Source organism: Lithobates pipiens, unplaced genomic scaffold, assembly GCF_037356315.1.
Source record: "Lithobates pipiens isolate NorthernLeopardFrog02 unplaced genomic scaffold, aLitPip1_a1.2 Scaffold_18, whole genome shotgun sequence".
In the NCBI taxonomy this organism is placed as follows: Eukaryota; Metazoa; Chordata; class Amphibia; order Anura; family Ranidae; genus Lithobates; species Lithobates pipiens.
The window spans coordinates 562,951,429-562,978,678 of NW_027507758.1; the positions used below are offsets into that span (position 1 = coordinate 562,951,429).

At 40.9% G+C, this 27,250-nt stretch overlaps 1 protein-coding gene across 1 annotated transcript in view; it reads left to right on the forward strand.

Annotated features, from left to right (window-relative positions):
• Positions 1–24,437, forward strand: part of LOC143988993 (cytochrome P450 2A4-like) — a 126,758-nt gene extending 102,321 nt beyond the window's left edge. The window contains exons 8-10 of the mRNA XM_077488976.1: positions 11,912–12,099; positions 22,648–22,789; positions 22,879–24,437. Coding sequence (XP_077345102.1) covers positions 11,912–12,099; positions 22,648–22,789; positions 22,879–23,087 — 539 coding nt within the window. The 3' untranslated portion in view covers positions 23,088–24,437. The remainder of the gene's footprint in view (positions 1–11,911; positions 12,100–22,647; positions 22,790–22,878) is intronic.
• The last annotated feature ends 2,813 nt before the right edge of the window (positions 24,438–27,250 follow it).

Consider the following 27,250-nt stretch of genomic DNA (forward strand, 5'->3'; position numbering starts at 1 on the left):
AAATTCTATTAATCTCCTTCCTAGAATCTTGCTCCAAAATGTCATTAAGCTCTTCTCTTTTATTTACCAATGCATGAAAAAACTCCTATTGATGACCCCTATGGTTTTAATGTTCTTGTTCTAGTCTAAAAAATTATTCTGTGGGATTCTTAATGTTTTTTCCCTTTTCTTTTTTCTTGCCCCTATGGAGAGGAGAATCCCTGTAATGTATACCTTATGTGCTTCCCATAGGGAGGCTGCCGAGATTTCCCCTGCATCATTATACAAGAAATTAAAACTCCAATTTATTTCTGTACTTCAGCTGTCCCCTCTTCCTGTAGCAGACTTTTGTTTAACCGCCATGTAAACTATGCTCTTTGAGTCCCCGGAATCCTCATCTTCATAAATACCGGGGCATGATCTGATAATGACATTGTTTCGATCTTTACTTCCCACACTTGATCCAGCATTCTATGAAAATATAGTCTAATCTTGAGTAAGTCCCGTGCACAGGGGAGAAGAAGGTATAATCTTTAGACTTAGCATGTTTTACCCTCCAAATATATATCAGTTGACATTGATGCAGTTTGAGTTTTATCTCTTTTAATTGAACTTTACTCGTCCCCTGCGCACGGGACGTACTATCCATCATAGGGTCCAGGCCGAAGTTAAAGTCCCCCGCTAGGATAAACTCTCCTGCCTTAAAACCCTCCAACTGGTTCAGCACGTGCTTCAAAAATCTTGTCGGGTTTTTATTTGGGCAGTAGAGGTTGGCCAGGGTATATGTCTTCTCTCCGGGTCGGACACTCTGTCTAGTACCTTGAATTTTATTTCCTTCGAGAACCCGACTGCCACCCCCTTTGCTCCCCTTATGGGGGAGTCACTATAGTACCAAGTGGGGAAGTCTTTTGACTATATTTTTATATTGGTTTCCTGCGTAAGATGAGTCTCTTGTAGAAAAAATAAAAATAAAAAAACACATCGACCTGTCATTGTTTAATTTCTCTGAGGATCTTAAGTCTCTTAATCGGGGAATTAAGTCCCTTGACATTATATGTCAAAAAATTTAATTCTATCTTGATTTTTATATTAAGTTTATCCAGGGAACTTGTACTGCCTTATCCGCTCATAGAATGCTAGGGACTGGAATGTCCAAATATTTTTACAAAACTCTTGTAGATAGTCTAGAAACCTCAATCAGGCTGTCCTCCCTTTTTTATAAACTAATGGCGATGGCGGGAAACCCCAACTATATTTTAAATTTGCCGCCCTCAAAGAGTCTAAGAGGGGTTTCAATTTTCGTCTCCGAGTGAGTGTCTCTGCTGACAAATCGGAAAAAACTTGAATCTCAGTTCCTTCAAATTGTAGTGGGGGTATTCCTCTAAGTTTGCTCCAAATCTTATTTTTATGCTCATAAGCATAAAACTTAACAATAACATCTCGAGGTATCCCTTCTCTCAACCCCAGAGGTTTCCTGATCCTATGGACTCGGTCTATTTTTAGAGCCTCTCCTACTCTACCTAAGATAGGGTTAAATATCTTTTTCATTTTTTGCGTCAAATCCTCCCCTTGCTGTTCAGGAAGGGATCTGATGCGTAGGTTTTGGCGTCTACTTTGGTTTTCCTGCGCTTCCAACTTTTATAGGATATTTCTGGTTAATTTGCAGAGCCTCCACTTGAGATTTAAGTCCCATTATTTCTTGCACTTGTTTTCCAGTAGTATCCTCCTTAGCAAATGGGCCATATCCATCCTTGCGCTGTTAATTTCTGATTTAATTGAAGTTTCTAAATTGCTAAACATTTCCATCACTTCTATTTTTGTGGGGATTTGTGCCATATCCCCTTGTTCAACAGGCTCGTTTAGTGCACATGACCCCTCTAAGCCTGTTTCCTCCCTGGATTTGTTTTCCTGTTATACCCTTTGCTTCTCCAATTCCTTCTTTTTTTTCCCATTCCTGAGCTCTTTAAATTGCCGTCCTTAAGGTATTTCTGAATTGAGCTGGTGTTTAAATTCTCTCGTGCACTCTTGGGGTCCGTCCCTCTCTGGGGACAACCCTTCATAGTTATTTAGGCTTCCTGATTCTATGTATCGCAGCGTTTTCCTCTTATCGCCCCCCCTAGTGGGAGAGAGATATCTCTTATACCTCCACCTGATGTCCTTGGGCTAAAAGCACATGTAATTAACCTTCAGGAGGAAAACAGAAAATAAAAAGGAAATTCTCATAGTCCCATCATCCTGCATCAGTGGAGGATAATACACAAAGCACATAGAACACTACTGGCTCTTGTAGTTCAGCCAAATTGGTTATCACAGGTAGAACCTTCCATTAGTTACAAAATGATGCCAGCTCAATACCTTAAACTTGGGGATTAAAAAATATCGGTATTTCACCCCTATGAAGGTCTCTTCACATAATACGTACACTTGTATCTGCCTTGATATTTCAAACAAGTCTCTGTTAAGCCATTGATCTGTTTAAGTTCAAACCTATAGTGCAACCTCCATCCACAATCTCTAATTTTGACAGTCCTTTATAGATTTATGGAATTGATATTCAGGTGGGGGTGTAGTATGAGCTCATAGGAGGTAGTCAATGGTTTTGTTGTTGCCACGAAACACAAAGGGCTTCTTACCCGATCGAATTGGGCGGACCTCGGATATTCCAACGGCTCCCGGCGGTTCCTGTATGGGGTGTGCAATGCCGCCTGCCACTCAGCCATTCCGTAACCCGCGTCTACCGTGCTTCTTTCTCAATTGCTGGTCACCGAGAGCCAATCTCTTCGAGTCTGCGTGTCTGGGGGCTCACGGCACGCATCCGGCGGGGCTACTGCGGGCTCTTGCACCGTTACCCTTACCAGCAGAGTGTCACGTTCGCATTTCCAACCAATAATCTCTACCACTGACCCATCTCACTCTTAAATATTGACTTGAAACAGTTCTCTAAGATCTTAGCGACCCGCCTAGCTCGGCACCTCCAGAAATTAGTACTTTTAGATCAGGTGGGCTTTATCCCCACTAGGGAGGCAAGAGACAACACCATCAAAGTCCTTAACTACCTCCATGTAGCGACCTCTAAGGGACCCCCATGTGTCTTAAGTAACGATGCAGAAAAAACATTTGATCAAGTGAACTGGAACTTCATGTTCTCAGTACTCCGACACATCGGCCTTGGAAGGAATGCTTGGCTGGATAAGTGGGATTTACTCTAATCCAACAGCTCAAGTAAAAGCAAATGGCCTACTTTCTGCCCCCTTCTCCATTGGGAGTGGAGCAAGGCAAGGGTTCCCTTTATCGCCCCTTCTTTTTGGCTTGTCTTTTAGAACCGTTCCTTGTCTTTTAGAACCGTTAATATCAGACTGAACCCAGACATACAAGGACTACTAGTAGGTAATTCCCAGTGTAAAATATCAGCCTATGTAGATGATTTACTTTTCTCCTTAACAAACCCCACGATTTCACTACCAAACCTCCTTCGGGCATTCGACATATACAGCACCCTTTCAAACCTGAAGATCAGCTTCTCCAAATCTCAGAAATTGGGAGTTGTAATCCCCTTGCACCCCCCCCCCCCATACCAGGTTACCCATGCAATTAAACCTCCATTTTAAATGGACAAATTCTGCCCTAAAATATCTAGGCGCATGCATTCCGTCCGACCTGTCACATACATACGATCTCAACTTTCCACCTCTATTAAACTAAACCTGTGTTCTCCTAGAGAACTGGCATAAAGGAATACACTCATGGTTTGGCAGATGTTATCTCACAAAAATGTGCATCCTTCCAAAGTACCTTTACTTGTTCCAAACTCTACCCATTCAGATTCTGCCGTCCCTTTTTTTTTTTTTTTTTTTTTTTTTTTTTTTTTTTAAGCGAGTACAAGCACTTTTCACCTGCTTTGTTCAGGCTCACAAAAAACCTTGCCTCCTCCGGACCAAAATGTCACTACCAAAACAGAACTAAGGTCTGGCATTGCCAGAAATCCAAAAATTCTATCAGGCTACCCATCTGGGCCGAGTACTTGATTGGCGACTTAACGCAAAATCCAAATTAAAATACCTCTGAAGAGCGTGCTATGGTGCTATAACTCTCTGCCACCAGAGATGAAATCCCACCTGCTGATGGGGACTACCCTAAGACAAAGCTCCCACATTGCCTTACAAACCTCCCTCTCGACGGAAGATTAACCACTGTACCCAATACTTGGACATCCAAGATTCACACCAGCCCTTCAACCTGCAGACATTACTCTCTTTTACGGGACTGGGGCTATGAACAGGCCTTTAGGTTCGTCACTATGGGAAGATGGCCTTCCATCCAGGAGCTGATTAACCTAACGGATCCCTACCAACTGCCATTCTGGAAAGCAGCACAACTTCATCACTTTTCTACATTCTATCCCTAATCCTCAGAACTTTTCTCATCAGCTGATGACCTTTGAAGAGTATTGCTCAGGAACAAAGCTCTTACCCCAAATACTCTCCAAAAGGTACTCCCTACTGAACAGGCCCTCAGAACAATCACATTTATTCTGCCTGGGGAGATGGAAGACAGACCTCAACCGCAAATTCTCTGAGACACAAAAACAGTACGTTATCAGCTTTGAAATTAAGTAATCGATATGCACCAAAATTCAAGCAACAAATTTCAAAATTTTAACCAGGTGGTACCTCACAACTCTAGACTGCACAAGTGTTATGCCACCACTTCAGCTGGCGCTGTAGAGAGGATGAGGGGTCACTGCTCCACATCTTCTGGCCCTGTCCAAAACTAGGGAATTTCTGGGGAGAAGTCCACTGCATAATTCATAAATTCACAAATTACAAGATTCCAGATGATGCGGCATTCTTTCTGCTACATCTCACAAAAATCCTGGCTAAGGCCTACAAGGCCTTGGAACATCTTTATTCTCTCTGACGAAGGGAAAACTCTTTTAGGATCATAGATTACTAATAAACTTCTGCTATGGTCTAACACCATGGCTGTCCCCTTCTCTGCTCCCCCCCCCCCCCCCCCCCGTATTCTGTTTTCCATTTTCTTCCTGTCCATACCATGTCTTTGGATACTATTAAGGAAAAAAGGGAAAAACGAAAGACCCCATTACCCCATGGCGATGATACAATAGTCAGATTAAGAATATCTTTTACAATGGTAGTTTGGTTAATCTATGCCCTATTTTTTTTTTTTATACCATCCAGAATTTGGATAATGCAATGTATTCACTGTTATTATATATTGAATATGTTAACAGCCACAACTGTATTCATATCACTGTTGTAATTTTAGGGTCTTACCCTTTATTGGTGCTTAATAAAATTATATTTGAAAAAAAGTGTCTGGCGCCCACCATTTTCATCTTACATTACACCCATCATGCCTTGTAACCCACTCTACACTGAAGGATGTCGGCTGTCCCTAACTCTGGAGGTCATCATTAGGCCTCAGGACTTTGCTACACAATATATATCTATACATATATAATCTCGCATATTGTATATGTATGTATCTCCCAAAAGTGTGTACACCCAAATTTATTATATTTTTTCATGTGACAACACTGAAGAAATTACACTTGCTACAATATAAAGTAGTGAGCGTACAGCTTGTGTAAATTTGCTATCCCCTCAAAATAACTCGACACACAACCATTAATGTCTAAACCACTGGCAACAAAGTGAGTACACCCCTAATTGAAAATGTCCAAATTTGGGCCCAATTAGCCATTTTTCCTCCCCCGGTGTCATGTGACTAGTTAGTATTACAAGCTCTCAGGTGTGTTCAATGTGGTGTTATCGATCTCACTCTTTCATACTGGTCACTGAAAGTTGAACATGGCACCTCATGGCAAAGAACTCTGAGGATCTGAAAAAATAATTGCTGCTCTACATAAAGATGGCCTAGTCTATAAGAGGATCGACAAGACCCTGAAACTGAGCTGCAGCATGGTGGCCATGACCATACAGTGGTTTAACAGGACAGGTTCCACTCAAAACAGGCCTCGCCATAGTCGGCCAAAGAAGTTCCATGCACGTGTTCAGCGTCCATATCCAGAGGTTGTTTTTGGAAAATAGACGTATGAGTGCTGCCAGCATTGCTGCAGAGGTTGAAGGGGTGGGGTCAGCCTGTCCCTGCTAAGACCATACGCCGCACGCTGCATAAAATTGGTCTGCACTGCTGTCATCCCAGAAGGAAGTCTAAAAATGATGCACAAGAAAGTCCACAAACAGTTTACTGAAGACAAACAGACTAAGGATGTGGATTACTAGAACCATGTCCAGTGATCTGATCAGACCAAGATAAACTCATTTGGTTCAGATGGTGTCAAGTGTGTGTGTGTGTGTGTGGTGGCAACCAGGTGAGGAGTACAAAAACAAGTCTGTCTTGCCTACAGTCAAGCATGGTGGTGGGAGTGTCATGGTCTGGGGCTGCATGTGTGCTGCCAGCACTGGGGAGCTACAGTTCATTGAAGCAACCATGAATGCCAACATGTACTGTGACATACTGAAGCAGATCATAATCCCCTCCCTTCGGAGACTGGGCCGCAGGGCAGTATTCCAACGTGATAATGACCCCAAACACACCTCCCAAGATGACCATTGCCTAAAGAAGCTGAGGGTAAAGGTGATGGACTGGCCAAGCATGTCTCAAGATGTAAACCCTATTTAGCATCTGTGAGGCATCCTCAAATGGAAGGTGGAGGAGCCCAAGGTCTCTAACATCCATCAGCTCTGTTATGTCGTCATGGAGGAGTGGAAGAGCACTCCAGTGCAATCTGTGAAGCCCTGGTGAACTCCATGCCCAAGAGGGTTAAGGCAGTGCTGGAGACTAATGGTGGCCACACAAAATATTGACACTTTGGGCCCAATTTGGACATTTTCACTTAGGGGTGTGCTCACTTTTGTTGCCAGCAGTTTAGCCCTTAAAGGCTGTGTGTTTGAGTTATTTTTAGTGAACAGCAAATTTACACTGTTTTGTACAAGCTGTACACTCACTACTACTATTTATTAGTATAAATGTCTTTGTTGTTAAAAAAACAAAAAACCTTAAATGCATGACAGATAATCTTTGCACCTAAGGACAGACCCCTTTTACTTTGCCTTCTTTATTAGAGCTTTATGAGGAGACATCTACAACCATTACTTTGAGCCATACCAGTGCCCATCAGTTCTACATATTAGTGCCTTATCGGTGCCGCTTCACCAGTGCCCGTTGGTGAAGGAGAAAACAACAAAATTTTATATCCGAAACAAAATAACTTTCTTTTCAAAAATGTTGGTCTTTTTTAGTTTGTTCACCACTAGGGTTGTAATTTTTTGCTAAACAAATACCACCAAAATAAGCTCTATTTGTGGGAAACAAATTATAAAAATGTAGTTTTGAGTACAGTATTGCATGACCATGCAATTGTCATTCAAAGTGTGACAGACTGAAAGCTGAAAATTGTCCTGGGCAGGAAGGGAGGGAAGTACCCTGTATTGAAGTGGTTTAAAAAAACAAAAGGTGATCCATCCCCTTCCATCTGCTCGGATTAGAGGGCTCATAGAGTAGAGTAGACTTTGTCTATGTCCGCTCTGCATATGTGGAGTGGACATGGACCTGTCATCCATCTACTTATTGTGGCCTGTGACTGGTTACCCTCATGCTTCAAAAGTTTGGGCACCCCTGCTTTACAGTATTTTTTTTCTTCTTTGGCACAGGTGTGTGTGTGTGTGTGTGTGTGTGTGTGTGTGTGTGTATTTTTTTTTTTTTATATGCATGAGCTTTCAGTGCAATAATACTCCGATCCCAGGAGAACGAGTCCGACAACCTGGACTCGAGGACAAGGGATAAAGGACATTGGTCGTCATTTAAATCTGATAGGCTCAGTAAATATAGGGGGTCCAAAGAATTACTGTGAGGACAGCTCATGATTAAAGTATAGTAAGCTTTGGGTAGAGTGGAGAGGGATTAGAACACCTTTCAGTTTTTATTGCTGTTGTTGCCCCTATTAAGGAGATTTACTCTCTGTGCCCGTTCACACAGGGGCGACGCGACTTGCAGCGCGACTCACAGACGCGACCTGCACACGACTTCAGCAGCGACTTGCAAAATGACTTCTGTATAGAAGTCAATGCAAGTCGCCTGAAGTCGCCCCGAAAATAGTACAGGAACCTTTTTCTAAGTCGGAGCGACTTGAGTCGCTCCTATTAGAACGGTTCCATAGTACAGAACGGAGCGCGACTTGTCAGACGGCTAAGTCGCCTGACAAGTCGCGGTAGTGTGAACGGGCACTCTCTATTTGTCCTGTTTACCATTTATCATTGAAAGTGAACGTAAAAGAAAATCCCAGATTTTGATTTGTTCCCAGAAAAGTAATGAAGGGGAAATCTTCCAATGGCAACACTAGTTCTGGTGACCTGGAGGTCCCCAAAGAATTCCCTTTTTAATTTGCAGGGATTTCATCTTGCTTCCTATTTTTGGCTATGAGACAGAAAGTGAAGGGAAATCTCTGCAATGGGACACAGATGGTGGAAAAAAAATCCGAGGGGTTATAACCCTCCCTTGCTCCATCCAAAATGTAAAAAAAAAAAAAAAAAGTTTTGCCTTTTTTTAGTTTATAGCTTTTTAAGGCTCTGGTAATACCTGTGCACTGTGTAGCGAGTTATAAAAAAAGTCCTGTAGTAATAACTAGGGTTGAACCGATACTAGTATTGGTAACGGTGTCGATAACGAGTATTTGTATCGGTTCTTGTGCAAATGTACTGATACCTGAAACCGATACTTTCAGGCTCGGCTCTTTGAGCTGTCAGTGGGTCTCCTCGAGCTGTCTAAAAAAAAAAAAAATAAAAAAAAAAGCAGCTTGCAATGTTTATTACCAGCATTGCTCAGCCCTGAAACACTAAAATAAAAAACATTGTTTCTTTTTGTATATTTCTGTTTCTTCATCTGCAGATCAAAGGGATGAACAAATGTTCCTCTGTTTAACCCATTAATAACCATTAATTTACTCTAATCAGCTTCAATTAACTCCCTATTCTCCTCCACTTAATTATTTTCCTGCTCTTTCTCATTCGTTCATGTCTATTTTATAAACGATAAACCATTAAAACTTTTTTTATTTTTTTTTGTTTTTGTTTTTTGCTTTGTTAGTGAATATTTTTACAAATCTATATTAACAAATATTTTCACATAAAAAAAAACTTTAAATTTAAAAAAAAATCTATTTTATTTCATTTGTAAATAACTTTTCAATGCTTAGTGCCATTGCTGACAGCTGAAGTTAAAGCAAAACAGTTGCGGAAGACATCGGTAATTGGTATCGACAAGTACAAAAAAAAAAAAAAGTATCAGTACTTGTACTCATTGTAAAAAAAATATAAAAAATTGTATCGGTGCATCCCTAGTGATAACCATATGCCTAAAATGCTACACACCCAAAACATGACTCCACAGTAGCTGAGCAGGTGAGTGATTGGTTAAAAAGATACTTTATGATGCCTTAGTACTTTTGAAGACAATCCCACAATCTGGTTTTAGTATATGTGAAGTAATTTCCGAGCTAAACTCTGCCTAAAGCAATCCTCACAAGCTAGCCAAAATTAATTTGTATTTGTTCCATCATCCCTTGTTGACAGGAAATGCTGGCAAGACTGGGCAGGATGAGGAAGTGTTGACTGTGAGACAGCAGGCACACTGTTTTTGTTTTTGCCGTTTTTGAGTCCTGTGTTCATTACCTGCGCCACCATGCCACCTCTGTCTATGCTACTACCATGGGTCTTAACCATCTATTAGCATTGACGGGAACATGGAATGGAATGAAGAAAACTGGTATGATCGCTGATATTTATAATTGATAGACCAGTGCAAAGCATAGACAAACATTTTTCATTATAACGTGCATATGGGAAATGTTTCAAGGAAATTTGTTTCTAAGGTATACTTGCATGTAAATGTTAACCAGAAAAATGTCCAATGCCAGAAATACATGAATAAACCACCTCCCCTTTGAAAGCCAGCAGCAGTTGACAACAGTTGCTGGCTTTCAATCTCGGCTGTCACTTAGGCCGGCCATACATGGCTCAAATCTCGACCGGTTCAACAGGAACTAGCCAAGATTGGAACTGACAATGGGCAGGCTGAATGCACCAAGTTGATTGATCAGCTTGGATACAACCAGCCTGCCGGATTCTCTTGCGATTATTGCTAGCGGCAGAAATAGCCGCTAGTGATAATCTCTGTCTTAACACCTTCATTGATGAAAATGAAAAACCTATAGGCGAACTTGCTGCCTTCAGGCTACAATGTAATCTTTTGGTGCTGAATAGTTAATAGTGTAACTGTCAAATACAGTTACATTGATAATCATAAGGATAAAATGGTGTACCAAAATAAAATCTTATGTCCTTTAACAGTGTATATCATTTAGGTATGCAGCTTGGTCATAACGTTATTTCCAAGCTTAATTTGAATAGGGAAATTGGGCATCAACAACCTCTAGTTACAAGAGTCCCTCAAAACTTGGCACGTGAAGATGGACAACAGTAAAAATGAAAAAGTAAAACTGAATTTAGTGAACACCAGTGTTAATTTTGGCAGCAAATTTCGGTTTAGTCTTAGTCTTAGGACTAAAATGGCATTTTAGTTTTAGTTCCATTTTAGTCTTCTGCAATAGTTTTAGTTCTATTTAGACGACTAAATCTCCAGTACATTTTAGTGGACTAAAATGGCCTACATTTTAGTGGACTAAAATCTAATGTGTGTAATTCAATTGTAATGCATTATTTAACAATTCTCTACAATTAGCAAACGCATTATATACTGCTGGAGTGAAAAATCTAATATGTTGTTTATTATTACATTGAGGTATGAACATGCACTACAGACCAGTGTGAATTTTGAAGTCAAATTTCAGTTCAATAGTCAATAGTTTTAGTCTTAGTATTTTGACTAAAATGCATTTTAATTTTAGTCCCATTTTAGTCTTTTGACTAAAATGCCATTTTAGTCTTTTGACTAAAATGCCATTTTAGTTTTAGTTGTACTTTAGTCATTTCAGTTGTTTTTGTTTTAGTCGACTAAAATAATATTCATTTAGTTGACTAAAATGTTTAATCAACGAAATTAACACTGGTGACCACTTTTTATCCACATTCAATTCGCATGACGTGAATCAAGCCAGCTTTCTATGAAGCCGGTTCACATATGTATGATACAACGGCTGTGCGAGTTCACTGCAAATTTATAGAGTCCTGTGCGCTTTTTTTTGTTTTTTGAGCACTACAGTGTGGTTCTGATGCAAATTCCAGTCTCATTGCCTTCTATGGGAATGAGACAAAAAAGTGTGGGGGTACCAAGCCCCCCCCCCCCATATGCATACCAGCCCTTCTCGGTGTCGGCAGGCAGCATGATTAATGGCTCTAAACTGGAGACATTGTTTTTTGTTTTTTAATAAAGCAATTGTCAAACTCTGTGTTTTATTTCACGGGGGGGGGGGGGGGTCAGGATCAACAGATGCCTCAAAATAGCCCCCCCCCCCATCATTTGGAAGGCATGTGGCCTGGTATGGTTTTAGGAAGGGGGTGCTCACTCATCCCTGCCCTTTCCTAGCCTGCCAGGTTGCATGCTCAGATAAGTGTCTGGTATGGATTTTATGTGCAGGTGAGCGGCAAAGTGATTTATGATCAAATTGTTTAGCAATATAATTAGCAAATTAGGCAAACAGCAATTTTTTTAATGTTACTAAATACCTGCATGCACATTTTTATAGTCAGTCAATCCTACCATTCAGGAATTACAATTTGCTAGGATTCCTAAAATGTTTGACCAATTATTTTCCTAACTCCTTTTATCCCTCTTTCTAAACAATAGTTCCACGGAATATTAGAGAATGCTTAAAGCTTCACTTTTCTTTTGTTAAAATACTATTGTATATTTATATATTTTTTTTTTTTAGAAAAGATACAGGAGGAAATAGACTCGGCTATTGGGTCAGACAGACTGCCTAGTATCGCTGACCGCTTGGAAATGCCATACACCAGTGCTGTCATCCATGAAATAATGAGATACTTGGAGCTTGTCCCAATGGCACTTCCACATAAGGTCACCGAGGACATAAACTTCAGAGGCTTTAACCTCCCCAAGGTGAGACCTATCCAGACACTTTTGTAGATGTACATTTTAGGTCTATTAAAAGGGGTGACAAATGTAGAAACTTGAAAAGATAAGTTGTTTCTGCCCTATACAACAATAAAACCTCATGCTAGGAAAAAGTATTAATAATCGTGGATATTAAAACTTCAAACCAGATCAATTTACTCAACCTGATTATGAAATTAAATGCTCCCACTCTTCCTGATGGATATTTTTGCAATGGAGAATGTAGGAGAAGTGGGGAAACCATAAAACCCAACATGGTAGGAAACAGAGCCAGAGATTATGGCATGGAGAGCTTGCCACTGGAATCCCCAAGAGGTATGAAATGTATATAATCTCCATATATATTTTCAATATGCGTGGTGTTGTGTTTTTTGTTTTGTTTTTTTTGTGAATTTGTTGAAAATGTTTTTACTTGAAGCTGCTGCCAGTAAAAGCATATCCTGTTTTAGACTGACAACACTAATTACTGTCTCACAATTAGCGGCAGCATTGTCAATCTTTCATTTCCCTTCTTCAGTTGGCCCTCAGGCTGTCAATCACATCTATAAGACACAGTCCACCAGCGAAGTGAAGTAATTTCATCTGATAATCTCCTTGCTCTTCACTAGAAAGAAAATGAAGCTCACTAGTCATTAGAACAAAATGTAGTCACCACAGTTAGACATAGTGCCAGCATTGGTTCTATTGGGCTACAAGGTCTACCTACTGTCTTGAATGTTAGCAGTTTTTATTTTTATTTTTTTATTCACTTTGTATGGCACTGAACTTTTTCTGTCATCATTCATTTAGATTTGAAGGGTGGGGGTCTTTGGGCCTACATACCTCCCAACTTTCTGAAATGGGAATGAGGGACACCTATAAGCAAACATAATGTAGGTATAGGACACCCACCCTGCCACGCCCCGTTAAAGGAGAATTGTACAAAAAAAATTGATTGGTTAAACCCAGAAGTGCTTTTTTATTTATTTTTTTTACCTCGGCTATTCTGTTAGATTTGCTTTTAGAATTTGCAACTGCAGCAATTTAAAAATTGGATAAAAGGTTTAGCACTGGAAAACGGTTTTTGATAATGCATTTTATATACAACTATATAGATCAGACCAAAATGAGGGACAAATGAGGAGGAAAGAGGGACAGAGGGACTTTGATCCAAATGAGGGCTAGTCCCTTGAAATCAGGGACAGTTGGGAGGTATGGGCTTACCCTGAACTCTAGGGAGAGTATGCTTGGCCATTAGGTTCCTTCATCTTCTGCCTGGGTAGGGGGTCTCTCTGGGAGAACCCCCACCCAGTACACTTTCGTCAGCTTTGGCTGATCGTCAATAACTGGGTAGCCGAGTGTCCTTTGTTTAGACTTTTTTAGTAGTGTGTGTATAGTATAGAAATCTTGGGGATGATGGCACGGTCATTCCTCACTTCCTTGCTTGATAAGTAAATGGTAGAACAGTAAGCCTTCTTCCCTTTTTTATTTTTATTTATATCGAACAAATATAATAAAACACTGTCAATAGTATATTTTACTGAACAAAAGGGAGAAAATGAGATACGTTAGGGTTTTGTATACATTTTAACAAAGTGAATCATTCATTGGAGGCACATGGACTTAAGGTGACTTTACATACTGAAAATAAAGACAGGATGGAGGAACTTTAAACTTATCTCTGTACAGGATACGGGTACAAAATGTTCTAATCACGGGTCCACCAACAACATTTAATTTAAGGTGAACAGTAACACTATAAAGAAAAATCAATTACAATGACATCTCTTGGCACCCGGTGGAAAGAGGTGCATATATTCACATAAAGTCCAAAATGAGCATATCCACATATGGGTAATGTACATAGAATAGTTATTGATAGTTTAAAGGTGCGCTGATTCTATGTAAAGGGTGGGAAAACCCACGTTGATCTTAAATATAATGCACACTAGTGTTGCCTAGTGTGAACATAATGGATAAATTGGAAACAAGTGTGTGTGGTCTGGATTGACCTGTAACACATGTGGATAAGTAAAATTTCTTAAAACTGTATGTGCATAATCAATCAAAAAATAAACTGCAACGCAAACACAATGTGTATATAAACTAAAAAGGAAAAAAAAAATAGTAAATGGGCTGAATTGAAAACCATCCAATTATCATGTTAGTCCCAAATCGAACAGATGACAATCCCAAGGTGTGTGGACTCTTTAGTATGAAGACGCCACCATGCTCAAAAGTAATAAAATTGGCTGCTTACCAGATTTACATAAGTCACAAGGGTATGTGCTAATCCACAGTTTAGAGATGCATTCCTTTTGTCTGCCAAATCTCAGAGATTCACAATGGACAACAGCTCCCAGCAGACCCGGATGGATGAGTAAGCATGGACGCTAATCTGCGGCTGATGAAATGGATTCCTCTTTACCTTCCTCAAAGGGCTCAAGTGGATCCCTGGTTAACAGCTCATGATGATAAAAAAATTGGATGAAGTCTAATAGTGCATTATCTGTTGATTTAAAAGGCACTTGGCTATGTGTTTGGGGTTGTTGCCCTGCTGCAGAATAAATTTGGTGCCAAATGCATGCCTTCCTATTGGCCTATCGGCCAAGGAAACTTAATGCAACAGACACATTATGCTGGTTTCCCTTTTTCTAAAGAAGCCAAAATGGCCTATAAGAAATGAATTAAATGGGTTTTTCTCACTCTTTTGAGGTTGTTTCCAAACCAGCATATAGGGTGTCCTTTAGGTCCAGGAAACTGTGCACTCACTATATAAGAATATGAGGTGAGGCAGGCATTTAAGGCTATAAATACGAGGAAATCAACAGGTCCAGACGGAATCCCAGGGAGAGTACCTAAGGCCTATGCTGATCAATTAGCTGGAGTCTTTGCCAAGATTTCCCTGGCTTAAGGGGGGCTTGCGGAGAAACTGAGTGTTCAGGGGAACTGCTGCATGTTTAAAATCAGCCACTATTATTTTAAATTCCAAAAAAGTCAATTGTAAGTTTAGATGATTATAGACCAATAGTACTGACCTCAGTACTAATGAAGTTCTTTGAGAGGTTGGTCTTGAAATATATCAAAACTAGGTTACCAGGTAGTTTAGATCCTTATCAGTTTGCGTATAGGGCAAATAGAAGCACGGAAGATGCGATAGCTTTAGCGATGCACGGGGCACTTAGTCATCTGGAGCATTTGGGAAACTACATAAGGATGTTTATAGATTATAATTCGGCCTTTTAATACCATCATTCCTTTTGGCTGGTTGAAAAAAAGGAGCAATACAGGAGAGAGGTTGATGGCATAGTGAAATGGAGTACAGCAAATAACCTGATCCTAAACACAGGGAAAACAAAGGAACAGATTGTAGATTTCAGAAGGAATAGGCCTGAACCAGCAACACTTTTTATTAAAGGCGTGTGCATGAAGCGGGTCTCTACTTATTTTTTATTTTTTGTTTAGGAACATAAATTTCTGAAAACTTATCATGGACAATCAACGTTAAAGAGGAAGTAAAGGCAAACCTTTAAAAAAAAAACACCCTGTAATGCATAATGAGCTAGTATGCATAGCATACTAGCTCTTTATGAATAACTTACCTGAGAACGAAGCCCCCCGAATCGGTCCTCCGTCTTCCTCTTCGCCGCTGCCATGTATCCCGGAGCGACTTCTGAGTCTCGCTGCTCCGGCGCTGTGATTCACCGGGGGGTCGCAGTGCCGCGATGACGCTGTGATGCGCACGGGAGCCAACACTCGCCGGCCTATCGCCACGATCTGCGGCCTGCCCATTGCGCCTGCGCGCCACTGTCTACGGCGCATGCGCCATAGACAGCGGTGGCTGTCTTCGGGTAAATATCTCCTAAACCATATAGGTTTAGGAGATATTTCTTGGACCTACAGGTAAGCCTTAATCGAGGGCTTACCTGTAGGTCAAAGTTGATTGTAAGGGTTTACAACCACTTTAAAGCCATTATTAAGAAGAAATAACAGTGTTTATATTTTTGTGACTCCTTTGGAAGAATGGCTTGGGAAGGAAGGTACTAGAGACCTTCTATCGCTCTGCCACTGAGAGTACTTTAACATGTTGTATTCTAGTTTGGTATCCTAATTGTACTCAGGCAGATAAAAATGCTTTAAAGAGTAGTTCGAACAGCACAGAAAATTGTAGGGTGTGAGCTTGTTTCTCTAGAAGAAATATATTAAACGCGTTACCTTTTGTAGAGCAGGAAAAATAGTGCGAGACCAGACTCATCCTGGTTGTCGTTTCTTTGAATTATTGCCATCTGTGAGACATTTTAGGGTGATTAAAACAAGGACAAATAGATTTAAAGAGCGCTTCTTTCCCAGGGCTATTAAGACTATTAATGCAGGAATGCAATGAAGAGGTCACAGAGTCTCTTATTTTATTGCCTTGTTTAGTTTTTAATATGAGGACACTTTTTATACCTTTTTATAATATGGGGACACTTATACCAAAAAATATTAATTATTTTTATAAATATATATAATTAAATCTTATGAGGTAAATGCATGGTTAATAATTGTGATGAATGAATGTCTGGAGTAGAAATGTAATGTTGTGAATTTGTTTCAACAATAAATCTTCTCTAAACCACCAGGCAGGCTTGTCCAGTGCAGGGTTCAGAAGTTGTGCTGCAGAAATAATTGATATAAAACACATTACTCCTATTTTAATCATTGCAGTATAATTCTCTCACTGTTTAACCATTGCAATATACTTCTTCTCTTACTGAATTAGTTGCTGTGTCATCACTTTATGTACCTCAAGCCTTTAGGGGTGTATATACAGCTAGAGGCAATGGCCAGGTGTGTGTGGTACTGCTCAGAGTCATGGGCATAAGAACAGGGGACCCAACACATCCAGTGACTTCTTTGGGGATTAAGAACTATACATGGGTTCTAGAATTCTGGGATTGCCCCTGTTCTTTGAGTGAACAACGCAGGCAGTGAGCCCAGAGAGTCTGCGTGGATTCAGCTGTTGCTACCCATTGGTATAAGGAGACAAATGGCTGGCTGGAGTTTAGGTATAGTGGCAACGTCCCCAAAGACACCTGGATGGAAGAACAGATCCACAGTGATGGCATTAGTTTGTACTGCACGTGAAGGATCAAGCCATCTCTCACACCTATGCAGTAATAGAATGAAAAAAGGATTCAAGCCTGCTTTATACATCTTGCAGGTGATATTCAGGCATGGCTAATCAATCTGAACTCTTCGTGTAACCCAATGAGTTCAAGTCGGGCAACTGACAGAACTCTTTTACCAGTGTAGGATAGGGTCTGAGTTAATTGCTGGACTTGGCGAGTTTGTGGCAAAGTATCAGAGTAGCCCAGCATACGCTGGGGTAATTTACCAAAAATAAAGGACCTTTCCTGTTTACCAATCAGTATTTGCCACTGAGCAAAGCTTCGAAGAGTGGCTGGAACAGACCATTCAAGCCCTTGGCAAATAGGATGTTCTTGAGGCACAGAAAAAGCATAGGATAACCAAGAGCTTAAGAGGACCTGCCTCCAAAGGATATCCAGAATTTGAAACTCATGAAGATTGCACTGCTTATGACTACTTTAAGCATCCTTCAAGATGTGTTTGAGAGAACAGAGAAGGCCTCCAACCTCTAGCAGTTCAAGCATACCTTTTTTGAATTGAGGGGGAGAAGTTATCTCAAATACAATTGACATATTGACAAAATACTGTATCTGCTGTTGCTGAAGTCAGCCATAGACTCCAGGAAGGCAGACTAAGGTCAGGTGTGGCGGTTCTTGGGGGTGCTCAGCCCTTAAAACCCATTGTGATTCAACTAAAGCCCCAAGGAGGATTGTTAAAACTTGAGATACCCTGAAATCTGAGCCTGCCGTGGGAGTCAGGGTGGCTAGTGAAGTGGTGGTTAACTCAGAAATGGCTGCACTGAAGGTGAAAGTGTCCCAATTGAGGGAAGTGGTGACCCTGCTAGCAAAGCGAATCATCTAGCAACTTGGGAAGATGACACAAGCTACATTTCTTGAGCGGTTGGCAGAATCAGTGGCCTGGTACAATTGCAAAAGTGAAGGAAGCTACAAAACAATGTGTCCAAATCCACCGAAGGAGGAAGAGCACTGGCAGAGGACACAGAGAAACTCTTAAGCCATCCAGGTGCCTGACTATCTCAGCCAGCCTTCCGATCATGTTGTGATGCAATAAAGAGGGACAGGCATGAGCCATTAGGATGTGCCTCATCTAACACCCCAAAAGACAACTTAAGATGCCTGTGTCTGTATTATGCTGTTCAAAAGCAATGACTGCCAATCTCAAAAAACCTTGTTGAAGGCATGGCTTTGGGCCCAATGGAAGAATGAAACCATTCCAATAAACTAAAGGGCTACATCAGTTAATAATACCAGAGTTCCTGACACTGATAGGTCGTTCTCCTGTGGTGCCAGTGTTGGTGGAAGAAAACTACATAAGCTCTCCTTGACTCAAGTGCTCAAATGACTTTGCTGAATCGGGACTAATACAAGGATGGATGACTTGGCCCCTGTTGCCTCCAGAAAGTATTCAGAAATGCTGCTACTTTCTCCTATTGCTTTGGTGCAAATCAATTCTAGCCCACCTCCTGGCAGGCCCTGGTGGGAAATTCCCTTAGCTGAAATGCTTGATGGGAAATGTGTTCTAAGTTAAATCTATTTCCATTACACCCATTTAATTGAATGGTTAGTTTATCGTTGTGTTATTCCATGTGGTGACACTTTATTCTCTTGCTAGAGATGGTCCTTTCTTTTGAGTACAAAACAATTTGTGGGGGTAGTGTGTAGACCAGTCTGCAGCTCTGGTGGGGAAATGCATGTCTTTCTGTCCTGCAGAGGGGAGTTTTACACAGGGATATCTGAAGGAGGGGATCCCTATTGCAGAACACAGAGCAGCCAGTGTTAAACTGCATCCACTAGTGGGTGCACTGAGGCTGTGGACTGCTAAAGACTCTAGAGAGAATTATAGAGAGGATTGTGAGAGATGCAGTTTCTAAAGACTCAACTGGCTTTCGATTCTAAGAGGAAATTTATTTTTACGGGCAGAGGGGATTGTTACAACTTTCCCTGGCTTAAGGCGGAGTGACTTGCGGAGAAACTGAGGCTGCAAGGGAACTGCTGCACCTGAATAAAGCAAAGACTCAGGATAGCCATTCCAGAACATCGGGGAATGTCCTGGATGTTGGTTGAGTCTGCTTCTTGATTTAAACTGAATGCTGAGGACACTGTCCGGGTTCAAGTTTCCAGTAAGCAGAAGGAAGGGGGAAGGGGAAATCCTTCAGACCTCCTCCTCCTCCCTCTTAAAGTCCATCAAGTTCTAGTCTGAGCAGACTGTGAACTAGTTTGCGACAGTCTTCGAGGACATCCTCTCCCACTGATGGATGCACCATAAAGCATCCTTAAAGCACTGTCAATGTCCTCCTGTGAATGGGTTCCACAGGAGTGTGTAAATGCAGTCTGTGGTACAAAGTCTTTGAGTTCAGGTTCCAAGGCCTTCAAAAGGCCCTGTGCAAAAGGGCACTCCCAGAAAATGTGCAAAGCCGTGTCCTTCTGGATAATACAAAAAGGGCAGTGCCTGTATCTGCCCAGGTTTCATGGATTGCCATCCATGCCAGATCTTTGTGCCTGTTGGTGAGTCTCTTTGAAGAAACATTCCTCCAGACCACTTTGCAAGTGGCTGAAGTGAGGCCTGGAACAGTCTCAACAATGTCTGATGCTCTAATCAACTTGTGGATAGATTTTGGCTTCCACAAGTCGGGCTTAACGCCATGCACCCCCAGCTCCTTGATGATAAACTTGCAAGTATCCAAGTAATACCAAGGAGTGTCCCAGTTTTAGGGGATGGAACTGCCCCATTTATCCCATTCAAGGGATCTCCAAAGAGGCAGGAATAAAAAACAGGATATGGAGTACAAAGTTCTGTCAACCAAAGTCCTGTGGATGTAGTTACAAGCAAAGAAAACCCTCAATAGAGTGGCAAAGTCAGGCATGCTCTTACCGCCCTTGAGAGATTCTTTAAACATAACCGTCCGCTTCACTCTGTCCATTTTGGAGCTCCAGATGAAGTAAAACACCCCCCTGGTTGAAGGCCATGCAGGTGTTAACCCGGGGGGCCAGGCCTAGGCGAGTTATTGCAACACAGGGAGACTCTCGCTGCGGAGTACCAGTGTTTTACCTTCAATGGTTAATTCTCTGAGGCTCTAAATTCTAAACCTCTGATGCATTTTTGCCAGTATCTCATCCCAGGACTTCGGGTCTGTGACCTCAGCTCCAAACCAGACCCCAAGTATTTTGATGAAGTAAATTTTGAAGCTGAAAAGAGTGGGTGCAGAAGAAGGCAGGAACCACTTTCCGAACCGCATGACTTCCGACTTCCTGCAGTTGGCCTTTGCCCCTGAAGCTTTGCCGAAGTCCTCACAGGTCTGGACGATTGTGTCGATGGAGTGCCAATTGGCACAGAACACCATCACGTCATTTCATGTAGAATGAGCAATTGGCCTCCTGTCTGTCCAGTCCTGGTGCGGTGATCAGGGGTCAGTTTTCCAGCCATTCACCAACACCAAACTACAGATGTTGTTATACATTACATTCACATACGAACAAAACCTTTCCCCAAGACCAAACCTGCTCAGAGCTCTGCACATAAACTCATGGGCCTTCTCCTGGTCAAGACTAACCAGGGGGCGCATGCACACACCGGCCATGAATGCATTGGACCGTGTCCCGGGCAAACGCAAGGCTGTCTGCAATCCTGCGGCCAGGAATGCCACAAGTCTGAGCCAGATGGATGAATGACAGACTTCAGCCTGTTGGCTAACACCTTGGTGAGGATTTTTTTAGTCCACGTTCAAGAGATTGGATACCAATTTCTTCAGATCTGATCTCTCCCCCTTCCGCTTATACAAAATTGTGATCATCCCCTCCCACAATGACGGAGTTTGTTTAGAAACGTATCCCACACTAGCATCTGTCCTGCCAGTTGGCAGGCTATCGTCTCTTGTGGCAGAATGGGTACCCAAACTTTAACACCAAGCATCTCTGTTGGTGGGATGGATAACAATGAATAATAGCAAGCATCTTGTAAGTAGGGAAACAAATGAGAAATGATGGTTAACAATACACAGGGCACCTTTATAAGGTGGTTACTATTTGGGAAATCCAGATAATTTGATTTCAAAAGCTTTCACTTAGCCAGTCCACCATATACCGTATGTATGTTGTAACCTGGAACAGATTGAAAATGAGTAGCCCAGTGAAGAATATTATTAATGTCTAATATTCTTATATCTCAGAGGTGTTTCCGGATGAATAGCATTGATAGTCAAACTGACTTAAAAGTGGGAGTTTATTTGTCACACAGTTGGCATCATAAATACAATGTAAAAAGTATAATAGTTTAGTTCAGTGTGGGTAAAAATACATGAAATAGAATAGTCATAAAGCTGTAATCAGCTTGTGTGCTTCATGGCTGCTGCCTTCTGTCCTTGTGTGACCTCCAAGAAGAAGCAGGAAATTACGTTCTTGGACTTCTGGCAGAATTCAGCTGTCCCAACTCATCCCAACTGAGTGAATATGTCAATCATCTCTCCAGTGTGTGTGTGTGTGTGTGTCTTCAATCTGGAAACGTTAGCTTATATGTTGCATGTGAACATCATAACCTCACAAACTTAGTACCTTGTATGGCACACATTCATTTCTGCTAACTTCAGCAATATGCTATACAAAAGTAGATGCTAAGTCAGAGTAATATGGAGCTTGATTGATAAACTCACATGTAACACTCCATACTTGAAGTACTGTGCTGATCATGTAATGTCATATAACCAAACATTTACATAATATGAACACATATTAACAACTTTACATTTAAGTAACTATATACCAATATGTAATAATATGACTGAGACTACTCCTAAATGTATCTGAACAGGAAATAATCCACAATGTATTATTGCTTTAGCTACATAGACACATGTCTATTTTTGTCTTCTCATGACATTCTGTACCAAGATACCATGTATGTCATATTTAAATTGGCTACATCAAACTTATTACTAACTCAGCTTCAAATGAGGATATTTTTCACTGAACATTTGATCAAGGTCATTCACACATACTATTTATTATGATTAATCATAAAACCAAATATGTTTTGCAAGCTTGCCATGAATATATTATAACACCTATAAGTCTATAAGTGCTGAATTATGAATTTGGAATAATATGCTAACACCCAGCCTTGCATCAGCCCTGCTGCATGCTTCCAAAGGTCAGGGCCTTCACGTATTTAAAAAAAAAAAGGCTTTCCCTTGGAGGAAACCCAAACTACCTCTTTAGATACCTCACAAAAACTACAGAATAACTAACGACTATTCTATTTTCCCAGTTGTTTATTACAAAATAAGAATTTTGAGTTTGCTCCTTGCACTCAGTTTTTTTTTTTAAGAGGGCCTAATGTGTGATAATGATCAGGTAAACATGTTAATAAAATGTGCTGATGCTATAAATATCCTACCTGTCATTGTTACAGGGGACCACTGTACTTCCTCTCCTTGCTTCCGCACTATCAGACCCGGAATACTGGAAGTTCCCCTATGACTTTAATCCCGAAAATTTCCTGGATGAGAATGGGAAGTTCTGTGCACAGGAAGCTCTGATTCCTTTCTCTACAGGTAAGAAAGAGCAACAATCATGGTGGCCTCGTCTGCCTTGCAATATGGACATATGACCCCTTCTATCTGCTGCTCTCTGGTTGTTCCAGGAAAGCGGATCTGCCCAGGAGAAGGTCTAGCTCGGATGGAGATCTTTCTCTTCCTCACTGCTCTGCTGCAGAAATTCTCCTTCCAGCCTGCAAACCCAACTGACGCGATCAACCTTGATGTGTTCCGACGGGCCATCCGAAAAGAGGGACTCTCTTACAATTTAAGAGCCAGCCTCAGAAAGAAGAAACTGGAGGACACACCCCAGTGAAAAAAAAACATTCAATTTTCCAGCACTTCTAATAGTCATTTGATTATGTAGACCTTACATGCTTTTCTTCGAAGACTGAGACATCCATTCCCTCAGCTTAGTTATTTAGAAGGCTTAGTGCTGACTTTTTTTTCTTTTTCTGAGATTTTAAAAGAAAAAAAGACTTTATTGAACAAATAAACAATACAAATTCCAGAACAATACAGAATCGATATGTTTCTCCTTTCTCATGTCCTTGGTTATGAAAATAAATTAGGCAATGCAAGGAGGAACCTCTACACCTCACAATGACAAAGCACCAGTACAGGTCTTAGTTTAAAACAACAAACATTTAAGCAATGGGGATTTAGACATCTTTATAAAAATTACATAGCCTCCCTCCTCCCTGGTAAAGGGCTCAAGGTCTGTATTTAGACTACCGTGCCTTATTCAATAGTCGATCCAGAACAAGATCTGCCAGAGCTAAGCTAGACACACTCGGCCATGGTGACCAGAGCTTGTCATATTTCCCAGCTCTACCCCTGTGTTGATGTATTTTTATAATCTTATGGTGGTACCCATTTGAGTAATCCTTTCCTTTTTTACTGTGGGTGGTTCTGTAGGTTTCCAGTTGGTTAATGGTATCCATTACCTTCTTCCAGTAGACATGTAGCTTTAGACATTGCCAAATGTGTATCAGATCACTCAGGCAACAAGTGCAAGTGGGGTCATCCCGCATGCCCATCCTGGCTAGCTTAGCTGGAGTATAGTGAACCCATAACAAAATGTATAGCTGAGATAGATGCTGGGAAACACTAAGAAAACACTGGCCAGTAAGGCCTCTTCCCACTGCTCTTCTTCAAAGGTACCAATGGCCTTTTCCCATTGGAAGATCACTTTACTAGTACTAGTACTGGGTGATGTGTATTAAGTAACATTGCATAGCTGCAAGATATGAAACCTTTTATAGGAATTCCCCTCATACATATAATTGAAAAGTTGAGTAGGGTTCTGCACCCATAGCTAAGTTCCTTGTTGGGCCCTGATTGCATGCTGGAGTTGTAAATAGTAAAAATACATGGATGAGGGGAGAAAAAAATCAATGGGACTGAAAATCTGCAACTCCCCATTATGACATTTGTCTCAAGTGGATAATCCCAGAACGTTATAATTAAAATACAAATGTGTGCACTGCTATGGTGGTGGTGATAAAGTGAAATTCCAACTGTGAAATACTCTGAATTAAACTAATAAGCGAACAGCTGCTACCATTCAGTAAGGAAACTCGCACTCTAAGAAATCGTTAAAAAGCAATTCATGTCAAACTCAACATCTAAACAATAAATATTTGTGTGTGTGTATGATGATTCTGAAGAAAAAGAAAAATGTCCCTATTTGCTTGTGAACAAGTGATGCAATTTGTGCCTCATAAAATGGATGTGCAATCGCCTCCACCAATCACTGCTGAGTGAAATGACCTCTCACCTCAAAAAGACCCACCAGGGTCTATTCAAGCCTTGAGTAATAAAAGAAGATCTCAGGAACACCAGCTCCAATAATAAAGAACACACTCTTTCTGTACAAAATGATCCTCAAGTATCACTCAAAATATATAGAAAGGGTCGTTAAAAATAGAATTTATTGTAACATAAAAATGTGCACTCACACTTCCACATCTTGTATTAAATGCAGTTAATATCTCCAAGATATGAGCTCCTCACCGCTAATTATGATGTATGAGGCCCCAGAAGTGACGTCACTAGCTCCACCTGATGTGTTGCGCCACTTGTCTCGTGACTTTTTCAAAGTGATAAGAGCTTGGTGATGAGCACCAGGATTTAAGATCCTTGTGTATACTGATAACCTATGTGACCGATGAATCATTGGGTCATGTTGTTACTACAGAAATACCACCGATCGGAGCTAAATTATAAACATTAGCATATTCTCCTGATCATTTAGGATTGATGCAAAAGAAAATCAATTACAGATTTAAAACATGGTAGCATTTCATATATACAACCAGAAAAGTAATTTTACCCCAGAGGGGGGAAATCACATTAGAACAATTCATCTCAGATGGCATCTCTCTACTAGTTTTGCGGACAATAGCCACTTCGTCAGGAGGGTGTCTTTAATTTAATTAGCAGATTGATCAGAAAAACAATATAGTTGCCAGAAGGCATACACAATAGAAAACTTGTAATACAGCATCATGAGTGAACAAAATATATAAATAAAGGAGCAGGGCTGCTTACCCATGTCCCGGTAGACACTAGGCGTAGGGCTGCGCCACCAAAGGGTGGTCCAGGTGCATATTTGAACTTCAAAGTTTACATCCTTCTGGTTTGAACATTGATTTTGTCTTGAACGGTTTAATTTCCAATTATTGAATTATGGTGTATACTGTATGCATTTATATATCATTTGTTTGGTATGTAATGCATATATATGTATACTATAATTTTATTTCTCATATTTTCCTTACATTTTCTATATGTTTGGATCATTTAACACCCTCATTTGTGAAATAGCCCAATCAGCCAATATTTATCTTTTAATTTCTGTCTTATTTTTATTTATTTTTTCATATTTATTGTTGTCGAACAGATAGGGTATGGTGTATTACGTATTGATTCTTGACATATTTTTAGTGAATTTATATATCAGAGTAATTTTTTATCACTTTTTTTTTTTTTTTTTATACAATCCAAACCAAAACCAAAGTTTTTATACAATCAGGAATGCATAGTGAACATTTCTTTCCGAAATGATCAGGATAATATGCTAATGTTTATAATCTAGCCTATTTCTGTATTAACAACATGACCCGATGATTCATCGGTCACCTAGGTTACCAGTATACACAACAGGGCTCTTAAATCCCGGCGCTCGTCACTAAGCTCCTATCCCTTTGAAGAAGTCACGTGACAAGTGACGTAATGTGTCGGGTGGGCTGGATGTCTCTTCCAGTGTCTTGTACATTGGAATTAGTGGTGAGGAGCACAAGCAGGAGCTGCTGGGATAGCGATGGTTCCAGAGTTGGCTTCCACTAAGGCCCTATTCCGAAGTGGGAAGAAGGTATCTATCAGGCTCCGGAATGTCACTGACCATCCTGTGGTACTAGGGGCTCAGGTGCTGGGGGGGGCAACTGAGTGCAGCCACCCCAGTACCTACAGCAGAAATTGTGAGAGGAGAAAGGTATCAGAGGCCGCAGAAAAAAATGGAGTGTGCTGAGTGTATGTTCTTCAATACGAGCTATCAGGATTCATTCTGATCATGGAAGAGATTTCGAAAGTTGTCTCGTACCTCAATTGTACCAGTTACTGGGCATCAAAAAGTCCCAAACTACCATGGACCATCCACGAGGAGATCCCCAACTTGAAAGGTTCAATCGGACTTTACTGAACATGCTGTAAACTTTACACACTGAAATCGACATTGGGGAAACTATATTGCCACAGTCGTACATGCGTACAACAGTACAGTGAGTGATACCACGGATACCCACCATACAGACTTGTGTTTGGGAGATAAGCTCGACGTTCGATCTGGTTTTTGGAACATCTGTAGATGATGATACTTTAAATTCTCATATGGGGCATATAGAACGTTTACGAAAAAAATTGAAACAAGCTTATGAGAGAGCTAGGGAACATACTGCCACCTGAGAATTGAGAAATAAAAAGAATTTTGACCTCAAGGTGAAAGTGGAAGATTTACAGCCTGAGTTCCCGAGTGCTGCTAAAAATCTTGGTCGTGCCAGGAAAACACAAATTGGCTGATCGCTGGAGGCCTCAACAGTATGTCATCTGTAAGCAGCTTCCAGGATTACCAGTTTACCAAATAAAACCTGAAGGGAAGCTAGGGCCTCTCAAAATGTGACATCGCAACCATCTGCTTCCTTTATCGGATGCTGTTCGAGTGCCTCCTGTTTCTTCTCCACCTCCCCTGGAACCAAGTCCACCCAGATCGTTCTCATCAAAGACTTCTAAGTCACCCAGTGGTGCCAATACCAGAAGAGAGTGAGGATGAGGAGATAGTGCCTTGCTGTTTGTCGTCCCCAACTCTTGTTGAAGCAGGAGTCCGTAACTGGACCAAAAGGAGATCAACAAAAGAGGTCACCTGGACTGGAAATGACTGCTTCATTATTGCCTATTGAAATAAAGGCTCCTAAAACTGAA